This window comes from Leuresthes tenuis, unplaced genomic scaffold, assembly GCF_036924035.1.
Source record: "Leuresthes tenuis unplaced genomic scaffold, fLeuTen1.0.hap1 SCAF_17, whole genome shotgun sequence".
Lineage (NCBI taxonomy): Eukaryota > Metazoa > Chordata > Actinopteri > Atheriniformes > Atherinopsidae > Leuresthes > Leuresthes tenuis.
Genome location: NW_027325371.1, coordinates 11,688,843 through 11,708,673, shown reverse-complemented (window position 1 = coordinate 11,708,673; position 19,831 = coordinate 11,688,843). Strand labels below are relative to the sequence as shown.

Sequence of the window (19,831 nt, the reverse complement as noted above, 5' to 3'; positions counted from 1 at the left end):
TCCAAAATCAAGCCCATCTGACTTCCGACATGTTGGTAGCTTCGTGAACAGCAGTACAGGTTTGTAACGTCTCGTGAAATGTAATCAAAGAAAAAAAAAAAAGAATTGCAATCAAATCTTTTTAGCTTAAAGGTTAGGAGGAGGAATAACCTATTCATGTCTGCCTGTGCTCTCTATGTAGGTCAGCCTTGCACACTGGACACCCCACTCTCACGTGTAAAAAGGTATGTTAACTTACGTGGGGAAGGTGAGTAAAATGCAATTTAAAAATCTTGTCTCAATTCCCAGTTGGAATGTGGAATGCCCTCTGCAGGATATTTGAAGTCTATTCCGATCATGGCTTTTTGTTGCTGCTGTTGTTTTACAGAAAATAAATATTTCAGTAGGTTTTCTCGCAGACTGCAGTTTCCCCACACCTCGCTATATTAAAAAGCAAACCTAGCTGTAATTTTCAATATTCTTTATGGGTACATTCCTGCAGTAATCTGCAGATATCAATATCTAACATTTGAATGATGACGTTTAGAGTAATTGTACACTATTGGGTGAATTTTGTTTTTCAATTTTTGTTTGGGACTGAGTCAAGTGAACATATTTACAATTCTGATCAGAAAGGTTACGTGCAAAAGCTTATTTCAGAGCTGGTTTGAAACTAGCTATTAAGTCATCATGCCTGGAGGGACAATATAAAGCTATTGTCATTTTAATGAGTAAATCTCACAACTGCAGAGGAGTGCTGAGAACCAGCTAGAGTGTCTGCAGCATGTGTTACAAGTGGTACTGATTCTTATCAGTCCTAATTTAACATGATTGGTTTAGTTGGCTGATTGAGCTCTAGAGATTATACATGCAGATTATATTAAAATGTTACCACGCTTCACTGTTTTATAGTCATACGTCAACAACAATTGATCCTCTCTAAGACATAAGATGATATCAAAGGTTGTATACTACAATATACCCACAAAGAAAAACAAGGTTTCAGTCATTTATTCAATAACAGCTGTGGGGAAACTTAATAAATCTCCTTTTCTGTTTTGCATAATTGCCCTCACAAGAATAAGATCAAAATATCTTGCTTGGCCATGCTAGTTCAAAGACTGGAAGGCAGTTATGGCTCTTGCTTGGCCATGATCCTAAATTTCACCTCAATTTCTTTTTGGATTTGCTTTTGTGCTGATGTTCACTTTTCCTGTTATAAAATGTCCACATTCCAGTTCAGCTTCAGCTGGTGGACAGATTGCCTTATCTTTCAAGCACACTTGATGATGAAGGATTTATGGTTGAATCAATGACTGCAGCATCCTTGACCAGCCATAACATTTCCACCATGAAGCCCCACAGCTGTTATGAGGCTTCTCTCTTAAATTAATAACTGTGTTTCGTTGTAGCTAGAAATGAATTTACTACTGTCCATAGGCGTGTAGAAAAACAAAACAACTGCTACGATTAAAAAGAGAGCATCAGAGCCATAAAATACAAGTACAAAATAATCACACTATCTTTGACTAATCCGTCCAGCCTATGTTACTGTTCAAGCTTTGTCAATCTATTATGTTTGCTCTCATGCTCATTTTGGACAGAAAAGTCTTTTTCCTGGCATGCTGCCTATGTACATCAAATTCAAGCAATGTCTTTCTCATTGTACAGGCAAAATAATTTTCTGCAAATCCTTGAGGACATTTTGGCATACTTGCAGATCTTTTAGCAATCTGTTCCTGGACTGAATTGATCAAGTTGGCCCATCTTGAACAATCTGGCAGTTGTTTAGAAATCTACACTACTTGTAGAGGATTTTCCTTACACCAGTATGGTATAGTTGAAATAATTTCACCATCTTTCACCATCCTATGCTCCATTTATGCATAATCTATGCATTTTTAATTTTATGGATTTGAAATAGTGGTGAATGATTAAAAAAAATGGCAATTGTATTGGTCATATATTCATATGACACAGTTTTAAACAGGATCATGTATTCACATGTATCAACAAACCACATTTCTTGGTTCGCACTGCAGCAGGCACCTTTCTATGGGGAGTAGGCATGTTTTCCCTGAACCTGTGTGGGTTTTTCTGCAATTGCTGCTACAATCCAAAGATATATGTATTTCAGGTTAAATGTTGATTCAGATAAGCTCCTGCCCCCACCCCAACCTTGAATTGGATTAAGCCGGTCTATAAAATTGATGAATGAGTGTTAATTCCAATGAGTGTGAGCAAAGTGGTTGTTTGTGTCTTTTTAGCCCTGTGATGGACAGGTGACATGTTGAGGGTGCTTACCCCGCTCCCATCCCCCTGCCACCCTGAAATGGATATCGCGTTTATAGAGAACTGTGTATGGAGGATGGCAAAGAGGGAAGAGTACATATTCATTTTTCAGGTATAGGCTGAGGAATGAAGGTCTTAATAGGCACAAAATCTATGCAGCTTGTTTGCAGCTGAATTGCCTTTCAAGTCTGCACCAATAAATACATCCACTGTAACATGTAGGGTAATCAGAAGTATGCATTCCGATTGATAAATAATGCACTAAAATATTTAAATTTCTGTGAGTTTAGAGCAAATAGACAAATGCTTGTGTGAGAGGCAAACAATGCCATTGTCTATTCTTGTGAAAACTGCTACTATTAGTTTATCTTTCTGTAGAGTCAATCTCTCTGTGACATGCAGATTATATTGTAACATTCTAATCATTCTTATATTTTTTTTAAATAATTTTACATATCTAGTATATGTAATAAGTAAATACGTATATCTTATGTAAAAGAAATTAAAACAATCTTATTAATATGATCACTTGAATTAAACATAATTTCTGGTGCTTAGTGTTGATTAACCAAAGATCATTTAGAATTTAAAAAATGCAGACAATTTGTGTTCTGCACCAATGCTTTGTGCAGTTTGGACGCCTCCGTTTGCCTCCTTAAACTGTAGAACTAATTAACGATCAAACCCATCTGCTAGAACTCGAGCATATTGCAGACACCATCTGAACAAAACTGCTTCACATACTATGTCCTACGCTGATTATATGGCAGGCAGGTTTCAGTAAAGCAGCTCTACAAGTGCACTTCCAAACAAATTAATGTAACTGTTCAAAATAGGTGGGCTTGGCATCCTCACTGCACAGTTAAGCAGAGGTAATTTCCATCCATCCATCCATTTTCCAACTCAGGGTCTTTTGGGGGTGCCTGGAGCCTATCCCAGCTGTCAGTGGGTGAGAGGCGGGAAACACCCTGGACAGGTTGCCAGTCTATCACAGGGCAACAAAGAATCACAGAGGTCATTTGCAAATTCTATATTGGGTTGGAAGCAGTCATGATATGCTCTAGTTGCATCATTCAGTAATAAGCAGCTGAATTAGGTTCCTCTCAGCAACAATCTGATGCAAACACATAGCGTTGAAATGTTAGTCTGCACAATTAACAAAGGCTGTGGTTTACTCAGTGTGTTTCTGTCCCTTTAAGGTCCTCTGTAGCTTTTCATCGTACCGTTCAGACTTTTCAGAGATGATCTGAAAACTTTTGCATCACCTTATGAAAAGCTGATTTAAAAGAGCTTACCTTATTTTATCTTAACAAAAATGTATCCCATACGATTTACCTGCTATATCTCGATAATGTCACGTCAATGTTATCTCAGTCCTGGATCTTAACAAAGACTCACTAACGTCTCCCCGCACGCCAAAGCACAATGAGACCTCTTCTGTCTTATCCATCTTTGCTCAATGACTGCAGACCAGTTGCCCTAACCTAACATCCATGCATGAAAGTCCTGGAGAAACTGTTGGCTCACTTCAATAAGCAAGTGAATGCCTTTTAAGACCCATTACAGTTTCCTTTTTGTCTTTGAGTTAGAGATGAAAATGTCATCATCTACCTGCTTAAGTGAGCCCACAGAAAACACTGTGAGGATCATTTCAATTTCTCTGGAGATTTTAATTCAGTTCAGCCTGTACTGTTTGGTGAAAAGCTCCAGAAAATAGAGTTGGATTAGCTGAACAAACTGATAAAAACTGATTAAAACTGGGGACTATTCTGGAGCCTCTGCAACTGATTAATCAAAGAAAAATGCTGCAAAGGTTACCAAACATAATGAGGAATACCACACATCCTCATGAAACAGTGATGTGTGTTCATCAGAGGCTCCCTCAGCTTTGCTGCAACACAGAACATTACAGAAGGTCATTCCTGCTCACAGCAAAAATTCAACACAATTTTTATTTTAAATTAAAGTTAAATGACAAATTTCCAATATCTGCTATTGATTTTTATGCTGTTAAAAACATCTCTGCTTGAGATCATCAGAATATTGTTCAGCCCAGTATTATCCCCAATGGTGTAATCTATTGATTCATCCACACATCTAAAATTTAGTAGTGACACAGTTCATGCTTTAAATTTTTTTAGATGATAATAATAGATCAGTAATCAGTAAGTTTGTATGGAGCAGATTCAGTGCCAGGAACCGAAATGCATGAGTATGAAAATGTGATACCCGTAACTACTTTTTTTAAAATCTCAACAAACATTTTCACTTTGAGAGTTCAGATTTTTTAGGGTTAGATAAGAGCAAAGTAGAAAATGAGTTGCTTGTGAGATGTGACGTAGCAACATGGATAACAAATCTTAAACTATGATCGTCATTGTACAGCAACAGCAACAGTAGCTGAACAACACGTCTTAGCAAGGTCATGGGTAGATGTTGAACAGAAACTTCATTATGTAAGCTGCGTCTCCATACAGACGAAGTCAAATGGTTGTGGAAAGTGTAGCCATGGTAGAATTTCAGAGGCTGTATTTGTGAAACTACTGTGGATCAACATCTTATATGTTCTGTTATGCGACCAGGTTTGGATAGGATGTACTAGTTTAAAGTCTTCATGCTCTGTACAAGAAGTTCAGAACACTATCGATTTGTATTCGCTGAACAATTTCATTTGCCCCCTGGCATAGTGTGAGGCAAGGCATAGGTCTGGTAGGTGGTCAGATGTTACATCATCCAGTTAAAACCTTTTCAAGTGTCCAAGAGTTTGACCTTCCTTTTACAGTCCACATCATCCATTGGCACATAGAGTAAAACTCACACACATTTCACCAACACACGTGTACAGAACAGATGAACCAGTGGCTTTTTTTTAAATAAGTCTTGCTGAAATTATTATTTGCTTCTGTTTGGATGTTTTGCTACAGACAGCTCTACCTGCACTGACCCTATAATCAGTCTAGCATTGCTGACTTTCCAGAAAATAGCAGCCCTCTTCAAGGATTTTCCGTCTCTACAGATTCGTTAAAAGGATTTGTTTGAGAAAGAGTCATCCATGTAATATTCAAACTGTGGAAGACAGTAAAAAGAGATGACAGCAGCATGGTTCACCAAGGGAGTGACAAAAAGTGGGGAAAGTAGAGAACAAAAATGAACTGTTACTTGGTTCTGATAACACAAACACCCTTTTTTCCTCTGCAGTCCACTCTTTTCTTGTAACACCGGAAATCAATATACCCATCTTTGTACTCTACTGCCTCAGATTGTCTGTCTGGAGTTAATCTATTTGAATGATTCTGCCAGGTTTTTTTTGTGGTTACTAGTCTCTATTCTCAACTTGTTGTCACTCGTGTCTTTTTCAGTTTCTGGCTGTTTATGGAATCCAGATAATCTTCCACTCTGCTATGTCTGTCCAGGGCTTTAAAAAGGCTGATTTTAGGTTTTATGGGCCCTGTAGCTGAAATGACTTGTTTTTATCTTTTCCTTTTTGTTGCGTGATAATGGTTCAGGTTTGCCTCATTGGCTTTAAAGAGTTTATAGAGTTTTACTGTTGCTTTCTTTCAAAGGAGTTTAATTAAAGATGGAAATTGCTCTATTTCAGAGCAACATAAAGTGTGCATTAAATAACATTGCAGTGTAGACTAATGGAATCATTAGTAATGTTAAGGTTCATGTAATGTAACGGTTCATTTAGAGTCTTGCTATAAGAAATGTTACATTTCTGGAATGATCTTTTTAGTTAAATATTTTTTTTAAATGTATATGTCAGTGTTTTAACCATCACGGTTCTTGAATTTTACTTGAGATAACCCCACACACATATGTGTTTGTTTTGTGTGTTTTAGGGAAAAATAGCTGCCCACAGAAAGAGCTGTACAAATAATCTTATTTCACTATAATATTTTTGTCTAGAACAACACTGTCTGCAGGCAAATCTAGTAGGAGTTTAAGCACACGGAGTTACAAAACAATGGTAGTGATGCATATTCACCTCTAGCAATCTTTTCTCAGAGCTAGAAAACCTTGTTCTTCAGGATTCTTGGGGGCTTTTCTTTCAAATGTTAAGATCTTTCGCACTTTAATTCTAATAGCAGGTCAACAGTGCACAATTAATATACTTATGCCAAAGGCAAGGTCAATGTAACAGCAGAGATTTCCCTTGGAACATTTTCAGTTCACAGAGTAGTTTAAATTAAAAGGTCGTACTTCTCGAAGACGTTTTCTGTGATTATAGATTGTGATTATAGAATTAAAGTAGTGGAAGCACAGTGCCAGCGGAAAATGTGTTGGGTCGTTGGAAAATGTGGAGATGTGCATGTCTATTTGGGTTTTATTTTACTTGACACAGTCCATATTCTCAACAAAGTAAAAAAAAAAAAAGATTGTTGTTGGCATTAAATATTTATCATCACTATATAACCACTGGAGACAACGATGTCAAGGTAACCTGGCAAGCCTATTTATAGGGGTATATGATTATGTTCTGTAAGTGACAGCTGAGTACATATTAAAACTTAAAAATGGTAACAAATGTTAGGAAATCAGTTGTAGTGTTTTTTTATGTTTCTATGGTTATCATGACATCAGCAGGGTATAGTGTTTTTCACAGTCACTTCTGTAACAGAACAGAGGTAGACATTGCCACCTAGTGTGTTGAATGGGAAAAAAAAAATCTTCAGCACCACACTGAGCTAAAAGTTTCCAGATCACCTGCCAGATAGCTGCTATGAGTATACATTTTACCTGTTTGGTTACAGAAAAAAAAAAAAAAAACACAGCTGTAACAATTTCAGGAATACTTTTTCTAACTTGGACCCATCAATCTAGTACCAAAGGCAACAAATACATCATCAAGTTTTTATTGTTAACAGCATTTTCAAAAGTCAATCAGAAAACATGGTAAAACAAAAAATGTATGCATATGTTGGTTATATTCTAATATATGGCATGTAGTGTTCTCTATGGCCGATACAGGTTGAAGGATTAACCAAGCATTTTTAGCAGCAACTTGCTGCGTCTATCATTTGTAGTCTGCACACATAACAAAACCACTGGACTAGACATTATGTATGAATCACTGCAGATTGTTTTACTCATCCTAAGATAATAAACAAAAATCCACTAAATTTATTGTATTCAGTTTCAGGTTGTCCTGTGTCCTGCGCACCAACATATGTGCAAATAAAGACTGGGCTGCTTCTAGCCCTCATTATTAGATGGGTTCTTAGGAATAAATAATCAGCTTAAAGCTTAACTGAAGAGTCAAAATGTGAAGATTTCCCTTCAAAGGTCCTCTGTTGGTTAAGGGCAACAGGAGGCCAATTATTACATTTGCAAGTGTTGGATTGCTGAACCATTTTGTGAAAGATGGCTCTTCCATTCATATCCATAGATAGTTAAGAAGATTTCTATCTGTTAGATATTTTTGGCTTACATAATCCAAGACAACTCAGTTCCACCAATGTGTTTTCTAACAGTTCTAAATATGTCTGATAAACAATGTTAATGAAACATTAGAGATGTGTTGCTGTGTTTAACCACCAGCCATGCGAGATTGTAAGTGCGCACTCCACTGTTGCAATCAATAGAGTTCTCTCGTTTATTTGTGAGCAAAGAGATAGAAAAAACTAAATTTGTCTTCAAACGGATCCAGCATGATGATTTCATATTTAGTCTGTTTTTAAGCCTAAAATGATGCCAAGCATAGCACAGTCTCTCTGCAGTGTTTTTGGAAAAATATCTGGGTTGGAAAAATCCATTATATTTACTTATCTTACCCACCTCTCAACACGAGAATGAAGTGTAAAGGGATATGGAGGGCAGTGTGGACTAAGGCCCCCAGACAACACGAGAGAAGCACTTTCTGAGTTCACACCAGGTAATGTTTTTTTTTTTTTCTCACTATGTTTGATCTCAGTATTTGCAGTTAGGCTGACCTAATTCATTTGTAGATTCACATTCTCAGCATTGTTGAGATGCACGAGTCATTTCTTCATGTCCACTTCATTAGCTTAATATTGCTCTTTAATGCAAGCTGTAAATGATCCATTGAGATAAAGTAAAGCACCACTCGCACTGCCAATTGCTACTTTTCAAGACAATGGTGTATTCTCTTCACCTAACGTTCCTGAATGATCATGCTGTTCTTCCCAGAACATGTCAAAGTAAAGAATTGATTTATGAGCTTCAAACATATGTCAACAAGTTGCGCATAGAGTTGCAGATACATTTAGCTGCCTAGTAGTCTAGCAACTACACCAGATGAAGTTAAATCTCTGTCTATAAATGACCAACCTTGTTTTTGTAAGGAAACACAAAAATGACGCCACACTGAATTGTGATGATCTTTTTTTCTTCTTTCTTTATTTTCTCATTATTAGTCTGTAAATGTTGCTTATTGCGATTTAAGTCACCTTTTCATTAAGGATTTTATTGTTTTCTGTCCAAAAAGCAAAAAGATCACGTCTTCATTTGAACCTGTTTCCCTGTTCAGTGACTGATTAGAGTATTTTGTTGCCATTTTCTGCATTCTAACTAAATGCTTCTGAAATAATTGGTGCTTCCATTCACTTCTACCCATTTATGAAATTGCAAATTTCCACACAGTGTATGTCGTTTGATGTTGGCATTTGTTGTCATTTGAAAGACTAAACATCTAACCTTCACAAAAAAAAAAAAGACCAACACAGCTTCCTAAAGTGTTCATTTCTTCCCAGTTAAAAAACAGCAAAATGAACATCAAAACATGGGATCAAGTACCTAGTAAAAAACAGGCAGGTTATGCCGTCAGTCCGCTTGAGTTGACCTGATCAAAGCGGGTCTTGCACCTGGATCTTAGGCCTTCTTTGAGGATCTGGTTTGAAAGGATCAGTACTCCCAGAGAGAAGATGCGTCGACAGATGCGCCGTCACCCATAAGTGTGCCTCCCTGGTCTCCGCGAAGATATTTGCCATTAGAGCCCTTAATGGCGATGCGTCCGTGTTCTGGGAACTCAAGAAAAAAGTCCTCTGACTTTTCTCCGTCTGAGCACACTAGCCCACTGCTTGAGACGTACCAGAACTTTCCATTTGCACCTGAGGAGAAACAAGAATTGATTGTGTTTCTGTCATTTGCTTAAGTATTGTGATAGATGTATCCTCCACTGAGATATATTCAAACAATATGGGAGTATATATTGATTGTCAAGCTCAAATTTGACGTGTGCATACAAATACAGACTTTTTATATAGTAGGTGCCATTATTGAAGATCAACGGGAAGATGTCATATACAGATCGATTTGCATCCAGAGTGTTGGAGTTTTTGTGGTGACACACAAAACCATTTTCTCCACGGAGGATCAGCATTGGGCGGTTGATGAGTTTCATCAGAAATAATTCATCATCACCTGCAATGAAGGATACGTACTGCTCATTTTGTGTGTATGGGCTGACAGAGTAATACCCGCGGTAAGAATCTCAAACAAAAACAATGCTGAATCTCAAGTGAGTTGCTTGAAAGCACTTACCCACTGTATCGCTGACCGCTGAGAGCTGCCCATTCTTCTTTGTACACACATACTTTCCATTACTTGCTTTGAGTGCTACCCTGTGTCCCAGCCACTCAATGTCAAACATTGTGTTGACCTCACTGGGATAAACAAAGATGGATGGACACAAGTAGAGACAGAAAATGAAAGCTTACAATATAACTATAGATATGTGCAGTTTGGGCTGAGAATACATTGTACAATGGTGCAAGTTAGTTGAATAGCATGTGGTCTCCAGAGTGGTGCCATCTTCCTGTAGTTAACAAAATAAACAAGCAATCTTACTTACACTTCTGTGGCAGTGGACTGGATCTCTCCATGACTCACTAATGTCCAGTAGGATCCACCATTGGTCCTGAACATAGACTTTTTGCTCTCCTTATCTATCTCCATCTGAAAGGTCTCCATGTCTGTCTCCACATCTTGATTGGCTGAAATACTCACTCCTGGTTATAAAGGAGGAAAAGACATGTATGATAATGGTGCTTTTTTTAGTAGATTCGTGGACTACAGTACTGCATCCTCCTGGATGCTATTTGCATCTCATCCCAAGTGTTGCCAAAGAGATAAGCACATCATGGTGACCCAACATTAATTATAGCCATGGTTGTGCGCCACATATTTTGCTATCCGTAATGACTAATTCAAGATTTCTTTCCTTATGGGTGGCAGAGAGGATAAGAACTGAAATGCTTTAATTTGTCCGATTATGTCTAAATGCTATGAGAATGTGAACTAAAAGTAACTGTAGTTAGTTACACAAAAACCGCAACATTATCAATTTATTGAGCCCTTTCTTGAATTATTGTCATTGCCATATTGCTTTATTCTTTTTTTTTTCTTACATTCTTCTACAATGTGTCGGCAATCCTTTTGCATTTCATTACCTGAAAGAGACCTAATGTGCCCCACCCTAATGTATGGCACCTTGACACTGTGTTATTTACAGACTCCTTCTGAGCCAGTTAGCCTCTTAACTCTGTAACAGTTAAAATGCAGTGACATACTTTACTCAGTTCTTAATGTTACTTTCATGCATTATTGTCCATCTTAATTTTGTGCTTTACCATCTTTAGCATCTAAGAAGATGGTAGTTTGTGAAAAGTAGCCTAAGCTAAAAATAAGTGGATATAATGTTAACTCAGGTGTTCTTTTAAAACATTTTGTTTTACAGATTAAATCCATCAGATATCCACTGTGTGAACTGGTGTGTAGTGATCTACTTCTTGAGCTTGCAAATTTTAACCAAATGAATACTCCTGACCTATCCCCAAGCTAGAGTGCTGTGGCTTCCAAAAACCTAAAAGACTCACATTAAAGCCAGAGTTCTGATTTGTCCATTCTGGGCTACTTTAGTAGCCCAGCAGAGGGGGGAAAATGTGATCATTTGTGATGTCACTGGATATAAAATACTATTTAAAAATTTAAATAATAGTTATAGAAATGTTATGCTGTACTTCATATCTGCCAATAAATGCCCCTCATTCTCACCTGGCTTTTTTCTTTCTTGATTATAGGAATAAACAATCAGGTTGCTTTGAAGAACTTGATTCTGCCACAGCACTGATTTGATGTTTGGATGATCTTATTCTTGATTCCTTATCAAGAAACAGCAATGTCTGTTTCACCTTTCATTTCTCATAGGAGTTGACAGGACAAATAGATTTGGATAGAGTTCAAGTTTGAAAAAAAATGTTTAAGTAGTCCTTTGCAAGCAATCCATGTCCCGTTTCCTTGCTTTTTGACCTTTAACTCTAAAGCACACAGTTTCATCAACTCTTAAACAGTCGCACAGGTAAAGCAACTGTGCTTTTCAGTGATTTAGTTCCTGCTCTATAAACACAAATGCTTCACTTGCAGCCAATCTAGTGTTGCTTACTTAATCCTCATGTATAAACTGACTGGTCAGGTGTGTCAGGAGGGGGTGTGTACACAGACAAATAGCCTATAATTCAATGTTGTCTGCTGTAGTTCAAATTAGGTGCCACAGAAATATCCTTCAACCTTTCTCTTAATCCTGTTACAACCCTAATCCTCCTCAGTCACCCCTCCACCCTTCCTGTTCATTCGTATGCTGTAATTCCCTGAGTGGTGAAATGCAAATCTGCGCTGCAGGGCCCACTAAGCAGCTTTCAGTGCCTTGTTCCTTAAAAAACATGGAGCTGCCACAAGGCTAAACTCTTGAGTTCAAAATAAACGTTTTTGTCCTGTTTATTAAAGATGGATATGCCTGTATGCTGAAATTTTGCCATCTCAGTATTCTTTTTAACACTGAATTTTATTTATGTATCAGCTTAATATATCATTAGACAAAAGTTAGCCCGAGAATCCCCTTTAGTGCATATGCCTTATTGAGCTACACTGAAGAGGCTCTGTCATAACATTTATTGGAATAATTGTTTTAACTGAATCTTAAAAGTATGTTAGCTCCAACAGAGCAAAGTTATCTCACTTACTCTACAACACAGCATAATTATACTCAAATGAGATGATCACACCACGCAGGCTAAATAGAGACTATGTAACTGATCTGTCTGGTTAGACCTTACGTGTTGCTGCTGCCACGTTCCTGTCACACCAACAGACAAGATTCCCCTAATTTTGAAAAAGTTCACTTGATGGATGATTGTAATGAACGGGTTGCTGCAAGGCTTTTAGCCCATTGATAGTAATTGACACCCTGTGGCTAAGATCTGGAGTCATTCGGACCCTGCTTAATCTTCAATGGATGCACAGTGGAAATGACAAAGCCCATTACTACAATGACCTCCACAATATGGCTGTTAACCATTATGATTGTGACATGTAGACAAAAATGGCAAACTTCTCTGCCTTAGCTGTTAAATGTAACTGAATGTAACTATTAAATTTAATAAACCAAGGCCTCGACTGTAAGCGGTATGATATTCAAACTCAATTTGTATTAACAATACCCTGCAGTTTTACTGCTACTCTTCAGAATACACTAGTTTCTGCTTCAATGTAATGTTGTTTGGCTACTTTCCTTAAAGTAGGCCCAACTCTAAGCTAGCTTCAGCACCAAAACCTGCAAGTTGATAAAACAAAAATAGTGAGAATCACACATCCTGCCAATACAAAATTCTATTTTGTGTGTTTATGAAAATATAGCCTTATATATATAGCCTTTTTTTTTTTTTTAGCAGTGAAGGATTTAAAAAATAGCCTCTCTGTCATTTGCAGTAAAGTGCACAAGGATTTACAACAGCTGCAAACTGACTGCAGGATTATTGTTTGTCACTTTGGTTTAATTACTTGTATTCATAATTTCCGTTGTTATTTAGTGTGAACTCAGAGAGTTCAGCATTTAGTGAAAATGTTCACTTTAAATTGAGTCTGTTATGTCCGTGTATTACAGATAATTCCCTTTACAGTCATCAAATCGTTGTTTACCCCTAATTATTGCTGAGTCAATTTTCGGTCAGTGCTCAGTATGAAACTATTTGAGTAAATTTCTCACTCTTGTTTCTTAATAATACTTAAGAAGGAGTTGTAATTACATGAAAAATTTACAAGCATTGTAAGTTGATGGATTACCTTGCTTGACTGAAACAAATCGTTTATTGGCAGCTTGAAAAACAACTTGTGGATGACTCTCCTCGAGATCAAAAAGCTCGTCTTTTCCAGGCTTTGAACATCGGCCAGAACGCAGTGTACCTGTGGGGCCCACTGGGGTCAGATATTTCCCATCACAGTCCTTAAAGGCCAGCTTTCCAGATTTCAGCTCCAGTGTGAAACTTGTTGTGTTGGTGTTCTCCTTCACCAGTTTACCATCATTTCTGAGGAAACGGCTGTCGCAGGTCTTCAAGCTGTACTTGCCGTCCAGGTATGCCAAGGTGACCAGAGAGTCCACTCCCCAGGGAATGTTGCTGTCCACTGAGATCTCTCCATCGGAGGAAGACAGATGGGCATAACGTTTACGTGCCACACTTAGCAGGCTGGCTTGTGGGTGTAAAGCCAAATGAACGGCCCATAGCTCTTGTTCCCCAATGGCTTGGGCAAAGCAGGACAGATAGTCAGCTGAGCCCCCAAAATAACGCAGATAAGGCTCTGATTGCAGTGCCCAGCGACCATCAGACTGGGGCACTATCAGGAAGCGGCATTCGGGGTCAGGCTTCTCTGCCCCACATATGATCTTTCCATCTTTGTCAGAAGCCAGGTAGCGTCCCAGGTGGCTGCGGAGGAACACAACTTGACCATCTTGCTCATCTTGCTCTAAGGTCCAGATTTGTTTCTTCTTCATGCTGATGCCTGAGGCGTTCACCTTAAAGCCGAAGGCCTCAGCTGTAAGGTAGCGGTTCTCGTAGTTGATTAGGCCAAACTGCAGCTTCAGAGCCCTGCTAAGTCCGTTTGTGGGCATGCTTGAACAGTCTGCACGTTAAGATTGCGATCTGAGAGGTTTAGGACAAACAAGAAAAAGGGAAATCTGGGAAAGCAGGCATGAGATTGAAAAGTTCAAACAAAAGATTTCTTCCCTTTTCTATCTCTCAAGCTGTGAAGCAACCCTGCTTATCTCCTTTATGGATGGAGTGTTCCTTCCTTCTCCTGTCACTTTCTCTCCTTCCCCAGAGGGCTTGCACAGGCATTTGCTCTCGGTTCCTTAATGAGTTAGGATTAAAATCAGCAGGACACAGCACCTCAATCCAACAAGCCGCTGACGTCACATACCAGTGTACCAACCGCAAACCTCCCCTCCTCCCTCTCCTTCTCCACTAGACTTCATTCCCTATCTTTACCACATCTTCCCCTTTCTGGCATCTCTTCTGCTTTTCTTTCTACTCATGTTATCCTTTCACTGTAACCAACACTGACATGCTCGTTTGTCTGCTAGCCTTCCATTGGTTGTCTTTCTCGGGTCCACATACTTGTGGCCACGCTATCTTGCCCAAGGATAATCCTAGCTTTGATCTGCTGGCACACCACAGTCTAATTGCAGAATGTTTAGAGAGTAAAGGTGCTTTTGTTTGCACCCCACTGCTTTTCGATTCAAACAAATTTTTAACCAAGATTACTCATGCTTTCCGTGAGGCAGTTTATGTCAATGTATTTTAGATAAACATGTCATATTCACATTGAAACATTATGCTTTGTTTTAGAACTTGATATAGAGATTAACTGCTTCAGGAGCATGCTAAACCAGTACAACTGTTTATTTATGGAAGTTAACTTATTACACCAGTTTGCCCCATGCAGGTAAACAGTGACTTATGTGCAGGTACACATTTGCTTCAAGCTCTAAGAGATATTTGTATTTGTGAAGCCTGTGAGCCAAGAAGAATTTGAATGGCATAGATTTGAATGTAGATTAATTTGCATTTTCTCCACTTTCACCTTGCCTCATTCTGAACCTTATTCTCTTTGATCTTTACACTCTTATTTTTTATTCTCTTCCAAAGTTGAACATAGGCAAGGGGCAAGGAGGAAACTCATATCCCACCTTGACCTTTGTCACAGTACACGCGAAGATCAACCTTTGTAAGAGCATTACTACCCCCCTTTCACAAGTTCCCAAGGATTTTAAGTCAAGCTAACGAAAACTGCACACTGTATACCAACTCCAAAAAAGGGTGTTATTCATTAATACTAATTCTACAAATGCTATTAGTTGTACTTAATATCCTTGGGTGGTTGTTTGGTGGTCTCACATATTAGTGTTGACAGTTAAGAGTGATTAGCATGGTGATCCCAGTCCACTATTGGGGGATGGCATGCAATGCAATTCTAGGAGCAAAGGTTGGTGAATCAAATGGACACTGTTTATAGACAACACACACATAATTACATCAACTCATATACAGTGTTTAACAGTATTCATGAACGGCACAGCAAATGGGATCAAGTCCTATCCTGACCTGCCTTCAATTTACTTTACTTTTAAATATTGTTTTCGTATTCAATTGCGTTTTTTGTGCTTTCACATGCTGTGTCATCGCTTTTCTACACACAGGATGGCTATGGTTAGATATGAACATTTATGTGGGTATGGTTAGGCATCAAAAAGTGCTTGGTAAAAGTTAGCTTTTAAAAGCAAAAACAAGGTGGTTAAGGTTAGGAAAGAAGTCATGGCACGCATTAAAACTGTGTAATAACGTATTCCATCAAAACATCTTTTTCCTGAATTACCAGCCACTAAGTCCTGCCCCTTTGGCTGAACACACAAAACATGCTAGACGCACAAACCGGACATCCTATTGAAATGTATTACTTTGAAATTTATACTTGATGTCACAATGAAAATGGTGATGCAGCTCTAAGCGGTGCATTGGGCAGTGTTCACAAACACAACTGGTGATATGAAAACATTAAACAGCTGGAAAACAAGAGAAACTGAGCTGTGTTTGACCAGGATATTTAGATATGGCTGGTGCAACATCTTTGGTTGGTCTCCATAACTCTGCTGGCCTGCAATTTGATGCATTTGTGTAAATAAAAAAATCAATAATTTAAACCAACACGTCTACTAGTGGTCGCTTAAAGCATTTCCAGACTGTCTCTCTCTTTTAATAAAATTCTGAATTCATAACTGCAGCATCAACATCTGACAAAATCATCATTCAAGTAACTTAAAAACAACATCTGTGACAGTCCATACATGTACAATATTCTCCCAAAGAGAAAATTAGTCATGGTTGAATGTCTTGAATGTTTTCTCATACAATACACAGCATTGTGGTGTCGACTGTACTTTAGTCATTAACTGGATCCCAAACACCTCTTCCTCATCTGCCAAACACCTCGATGGAAGTTTTCCAATACCTTCCCCAGAGAGAGTCAGAATCCCCCAGTATTTGTGAGGGTCTTCACCATGACATGTAAGCCGCCGAACCACAAAAATAGATGGATGAATTGAATTGTATTGTCTGAAATTAACTTTTTTTTTACAAATAATTCACACAAGTGAAAATGACGTATCTAAACATTTATCTTCAAATAGCTTCATAATGTGCCGCAAAAACACTTTTCCTAGTTTTTATTCAACAGCATACCTCAGGAGGGTGTGAGGGTTAAAAATTGAACTGGTGGCACAAATCTTAGGTAATCACCTTGAAACTGTATTAATGTATCATTTGCTGTATTCATTGCTGCAGTGTCGAAAATGTTCATAATCCAAATTTTAGCATTTGTAGTTTCTTTGCAGAAACATCCAGAAGCCTCGTCTGCTGACATGGTTACAGTTTTGTTTTCCCACAGTACACTCAATACTCCTTATCAAATTCTGTAAAAGTTGATCGCATCACATTATTTCTGTTTAGACAGACACGGTTGTAATTTGCAATTAAATTTTTGGAGGAGATATATGGCTATCGGCTGGTAATTCTGATTGTCGTTTAAATTGGGCACTGTAATTAAAGATCTCAACTACAGATTGCAGCTGTTATCTTGACACACAGTATTAATTTAAGAAACAGAGATAAACAGGCAAATTTTCTGTGATGACATTAGCTTCTAGTCCCTTCCTTTGTGGGCTCTCGGACAGAAATGGTTGAACATGCAGAAATATTCAGTACAAATGAAATACAGCAGGAAATTCTTATTTTTACAACCCTACATTATTGTGGAACGCTGACACATTTTCCTTTGCCTTGAATAAGATTTCAGACCTTAACATTTACCACAACCATTACTCACAAACACGGCGTACATTATTTGTCATGTATCTTCAACCTATATCCAGTAGGTGGCAGCATTGCCTTGTACCAGAACTTAATGATGGCATCATTGCCAGATAAATTACAAGAAATGACACCATAATCTTGCCTGCGATTATTACCCAATATTTACAGAGAATAAAACTGTGTGGTATTCTTGATTAGGATCTTAAATGCTGTTTGTACACATTTGTTCACTTCCACAATGAGACTGTGAGAATTAAGGTGTTGATAACTAATAATTGTGTCACATATTTTTGTACAGTTGCTGTAAATAATAACAGAATATGGCAATCTGGATACAGCATGAAATAATTCCCTATATGTAGGGGGAAATATAAAATGTCAAAATTATTGCTTTTGGTTGCAAAATACAATTTTACCCATCACAAAATATCACTATTTTCAATTAGCTTGCAGTTGTGCCTTTGAATCTACAGCGCCTCCATTGCTGTGCAATTGATTAATTTCCAGTAGATGGCAGTGTTGTCTGCAGATCGTAACTAGTTTGTTTTCCTTCATTGTTTGGATTCTGTGTTCAGCTCGGTTACACTGAAATAGTTTCACTGTGAAATAGGAGTTGACTGGTCGGTTGAACATAAATCATAAAGACTGAAAACTTTCAAAATTCTGTAAATTCATTTGATGTATATGAAGGAGTGACCTTGTTCTCAGAAATGTAATTAATCCATTCTTGTTTTCTCTTTCAAAGCACAAAACAAAGAGGCATTTTGTGAGGAGAAACTGTCAGTGAGATGTCATGAGTTTCTGCTGATATAAATAGTATTTGAACTGTCCTTTGGATGCCCCTACCTCCATGCATGTCCAGATGGCTTGGCATTCCAAGTATCTCATGAGCAATAACTGCCATTTAAATGTTGGTGGTCCATTGGTGATGATAAATCGTAGACATAAATGTCATTTTTTTTCTACGTGTTTCTCTTTTATGGTCATCTTCTTGTCTTTGTATAATTTCTCTTTTATTGTGCAGTTTCTCATTCGCCACTCTTCAGTGTTGCCATATCCCTGATAGGCTTTGTGGATAAACGCTAACCAGAGGGAAAAAAACGGTAAAACAGTTTGATAAGAAATAATTAGTGAAAGAGGTTGCTCACAAACAAACATGCATGTGCGCACATGTATTCACTAATGCAGTCTCACACAGATCAAATGGTGAGCTGAGGTCTGCCCTTTCAGGGCATGGACATGGATTAATGTGCCCAGCATGATTATTTAATTTATAACTGTCCTGGACCTTTTCAGAAAAGACCATTTTTCAGGTTGCCATCCATTAGCACCTTTGGACTGCATCTATTAGACTGCCATGCACTAAAAGCTACATTTAAAGGGCCAGCACCCTCTCTGTTTCGCCTGCATTATAAAGCACTTTCAGGGGAGAGATAAGACTATCTTGTGGCAGGTGAAAATGTTTTAGATTTGAGAAAAGGCATTTGCGTAACCCCTGAAAAGTCTGTTCTTAATGGTAAGAAAAAGCATCTTTTTAGGGGGAAAGTACATCAGAAATGTGAGTTTACAAATTCAAGTGAGATCATTCTTTTGCAAAGTCTGAGCTTTAATTTTTCGGGAAAAAATTTAATCAGCATAAAACAATTTTCTCTGTATAGTTGTGTCCTTGAAGCAGACGAGTTTTCATGAAATTATATTTGTATAACTAGTAGCCTTTCGTCTCATGTCCTACATAGAGTACACAGATACAAAAATGTCCTTTATTTGCTCTCCTGTGCTCCCATTGGACCCTCCTGCTGCCCCCTCTAAAACCAGCAGAGGAAAACGGTCCATGAGACATGCAGTAAAAGTAAAACATAAAATGGCTGCCTTGGCTAGGATTCTCCTTCCTCAGCAGCTTGGTGCTCACTGACCCCATTAATCCAGGTGTTCATTCATCTACAGGACCATTCTTCTACAGGCCCCTAACGGCACACCCCACTGTGTTTGCACAGCCAAGCCGCGGCCTTCTCACTCGTACCCCATGCAGCAGGTCCTGGTCCTATAACAATGTAATTGGGACTGCCAATAAGCTCAGTGTGAACAGCCATATAAATGAGCCTTGGTAAATGTCAAGCCTTTTAAAACTTAGTTGTAATGCCACATTTGTTTTGCAGGCTGTCATTTGTTTTTAGAGTGACCCAAACTTGTCTCAGAGGAGTAAAGACAGAGAGCTGTTCATGCCGCAAGAGAAGGTGCTGTAACTCAGCTGGAGGTTATTGCTGTCAGTGCAATACATTATTGACAAAGACACCTCATCTCTCAGGCGAACCAGCCTGTAAATAGGTAAGCAGTAAAATAGGCTAAGTTTCTCACTGATTAAACTGCAGACTATTGGACGGTGCTCAGCTGTGCGTAGACTG

General features: G+C 38.3%; 1 protein-coding gene across 1 annotated transcript; it reads right to left on the bottom strand.

The window, feature by feature from the left end:
- Positions 1-7,111: 7,111 nt before the first annotated feature.
- fscn2a (fascin actin-bundling protein 2a, retinal) lies at positions 7,112-14,386 on the bottom strand. Its single transcript, XM_072368600.1, has 5 exons — positions 13,351-14,386; positions 10,085-10,241; positions 9,775-9,896; positions 9,487-9,654; positions 7,112-9,341 (listed from the first exon to the last, which is right to left on the bottom strand). Exons 1-5 carry the CDS (start codon positions 14,171-14,173, stop codon positions 9,136-9,138), a joined length of 1,476 nt encoding a protein of 491 aa, XP_072224701.1. The 5' UTR covers positions 14,174-14,386; the 3' UTR covers positions 7,112-9,135.
- Between the last annotated feature and the right edge of the window lie 5,445 nt (positions 14,387-19,831).

Coding starts and splice junctions, on each gene's coding strand:
- fscn2a (XM_072368600.1), bottom strand. CDS start 14,173: ATGCCCACAAACGGACTTAGCAGGGCTCTGAAGCTGCAGTTTGGCCTA. Junction 9,897..10,084: donor CAGTCCACTGCCACAGAAGT/GTAAGTAAGATT, acceptor TGTTTATCCCAG/TGAGGTCAACACAATGTTTG. Junction 9,655..9,774: donor AGCGGTCAGCGATACAGTGG/GTAAGTGCTTTC, acceptor CCTTCATTGCAG/GTGATGATGAATTATTTCTG.